At 54.2% G+C, this 1856-nt stretch overlaps 1 protein-coding gene across 1 annotated transcript in view; it reads right to left on the bottom strand.

Annotated features, from left to right (window-relative positions):
- The window catches only part of CEP68 (centrosomal protein 68kDa), a 6892-nt gene that overhangs the window by 2988 nt on the left and 2048 nt on the right, over window positions 1–1856 (bottom strand). The window contains 1 exon segment of the mRNA XM_009573945.1: window positions 1464–1851. Within this exon segment, the coding sequence (XP_009572240.1) occupies window positions 1464–1851 (388 nt within the window).

The following is a 1856-nucleotide window of genomic DNA, read 5'->3' on the forward strand; positions in this document are numbered from 1 at the left end:
AAGCACCTGCCCCCTCCTGCTCTCCCGCCGCGGGGCCGGCGGCGTCCGCCTCCCCTCAGCACACAAACATCCCTCAGCTTGGGAAACCAAGGGTCGACAGAAAAAAAAGAAAAAAAAAAAAAAGGCAAAAAGCGAATTAAACCCCTAAACATATCCCAAAACCACTGTGTGGCAAAAACTGAGGGTCACCATGAAATGGCTGCTACGGAGAGGCTCCTGCTCTCCCGCCGCGGGGCCGGCGGCGTCCGCCTCCCCTCAGCACACAAACATCCCTCAGCTTGGGAAACCAAGGGTCGACAGAAAAAAAAGAAAAAAAAAAAAAAGGCAAAAAGCGAATTAAACCCCTAAACATATCCCAAAACCACTGTGTGGCAAAAACTGAGGGTCACCATGAAATGGCTGCTACGGAGAGGGGTTGGAAGCCAGTGGCACCCAGGCTGAAGGAAGGGATTTGCCTCCACCACCTCCCAGCCGAAGAGACACCCTCCTCCTCACCGGAGCGGCGCAGTTAATCTGCAGTTGCTTTTCCCCAAAGGTTTGTCTCGTTCAATTAAGTGCTTTCATTTATTTTTAAAGCATCTCGGTAAGGGATTATTTTTGTAAGCTGCTGCATGAAACCCAGGGGCCTCTGCTCTCACCGAAACCAGACTCCAGCCCTGCTTCTGCTCCTCGGGAGTCGGGATTTTGCTATAAAGCTGAGCTGCTTCTCCCTGGCGCCGCGATTTTGGGGCGACAGATACACCCTAATGCTGACCCTTTTAAATCGGCAGAGTTATTCCCATACAAGAGGGGGAATGAGTTGCACTGGTGTTTGCAACTATGTGCACGATAATAATTAACTCTCTTGCAAACAGCCCAGCATCGCTTCCAAATCCAGCCTGGGGCTGGGGTGGGGAGGAAGATGGAGGGGAAGGCGGGGAGCACAGCACTGGTGGCAGGATGGCCATGAAGCACCACTCACCCAAAAAATAAAAATTCACAAAATAATCAGGAAACTCTTCAGAGAAACCCCGCCAGTTCTGCCTGGCCTTATTATATCCTTAAGTAGGACCCAGTCTGGGGAAGATGAGTGAGCCTGGGCTGAAGGGCAAGGCCGGCCACACCGCATCAAATAGCCGGAGTGACGGGGCAGGCAGCGAACGCCGGATTTCACGCTGGTCCAGCCCCGACCGCGGCTCTCGCATGGTCCCGGTGCAGCGGCGCTGCAGGACGGGCGGGCTGGGGGAAGCCGCATTTCCACCGAGCCCAGCCCCACGATGCCAAGCCCCGGGAAAAGCGAGATGGGCTCTTGCTCCATCGGAAGAAATTATCTGCTCCGGTGAGCCTCCCTGCATAAATTACTACCAGCTGCCAGGCACCCAACATCATGCAGAAGGGGAAGCCTTAATTAATTGTGCCATAAATACAGGCACATTTTATACGAGATCTTCCCATAATAAACTTTGTTTCTGGTCTCAGCCTACCTTAACACACTGGGCAAGGGACTCGCTCTGCTGGCTCTTCTTTGGATGCCCCTTGACCCGCGGTTCCTTCAGGTACGTCCCCTCCAATGTGTCCCTGAGACCGGTCGGTAGATGAAGCCCCCGCAGAGGATCCCTATGGATCTGGCCACACGATTCAGTGTTTTCCCAGCTGGGCTTTCGAGAGCTGGAGGAGTGCCACAGCCCAGCATAATCCTCAATATTCCCTCTTTCATCCCTGCCACCCGCTTCTCCGAAAGGAGCCAACTCGGATGAAAGGGGCTGCCTGCCGTCGCTGTGACGTGGAAGGTTACGGTGGTCGTGCCCGGGCGTCCTTATAGTTAAGGAAAGATCGGACAAAAACTGAGCCAGCCTTTCCAGCTCCTGCAGTCTCCG

This window comes from Fulmarus glacialis, unplaced genomic scaffold (assembly GCF_000690835.1).
Source record: "Fulmarus glacialis isolate BGI_N327 unplaced genomic scaffold, ASM69083v1 scaffold28273, whole genome shotgun sequence".
NCBI lineage: Eukaryota > Metazoa > Chordata > Aves > Procellariiformes > Procellariidae > Fulmarus > Fulmarus glacialis.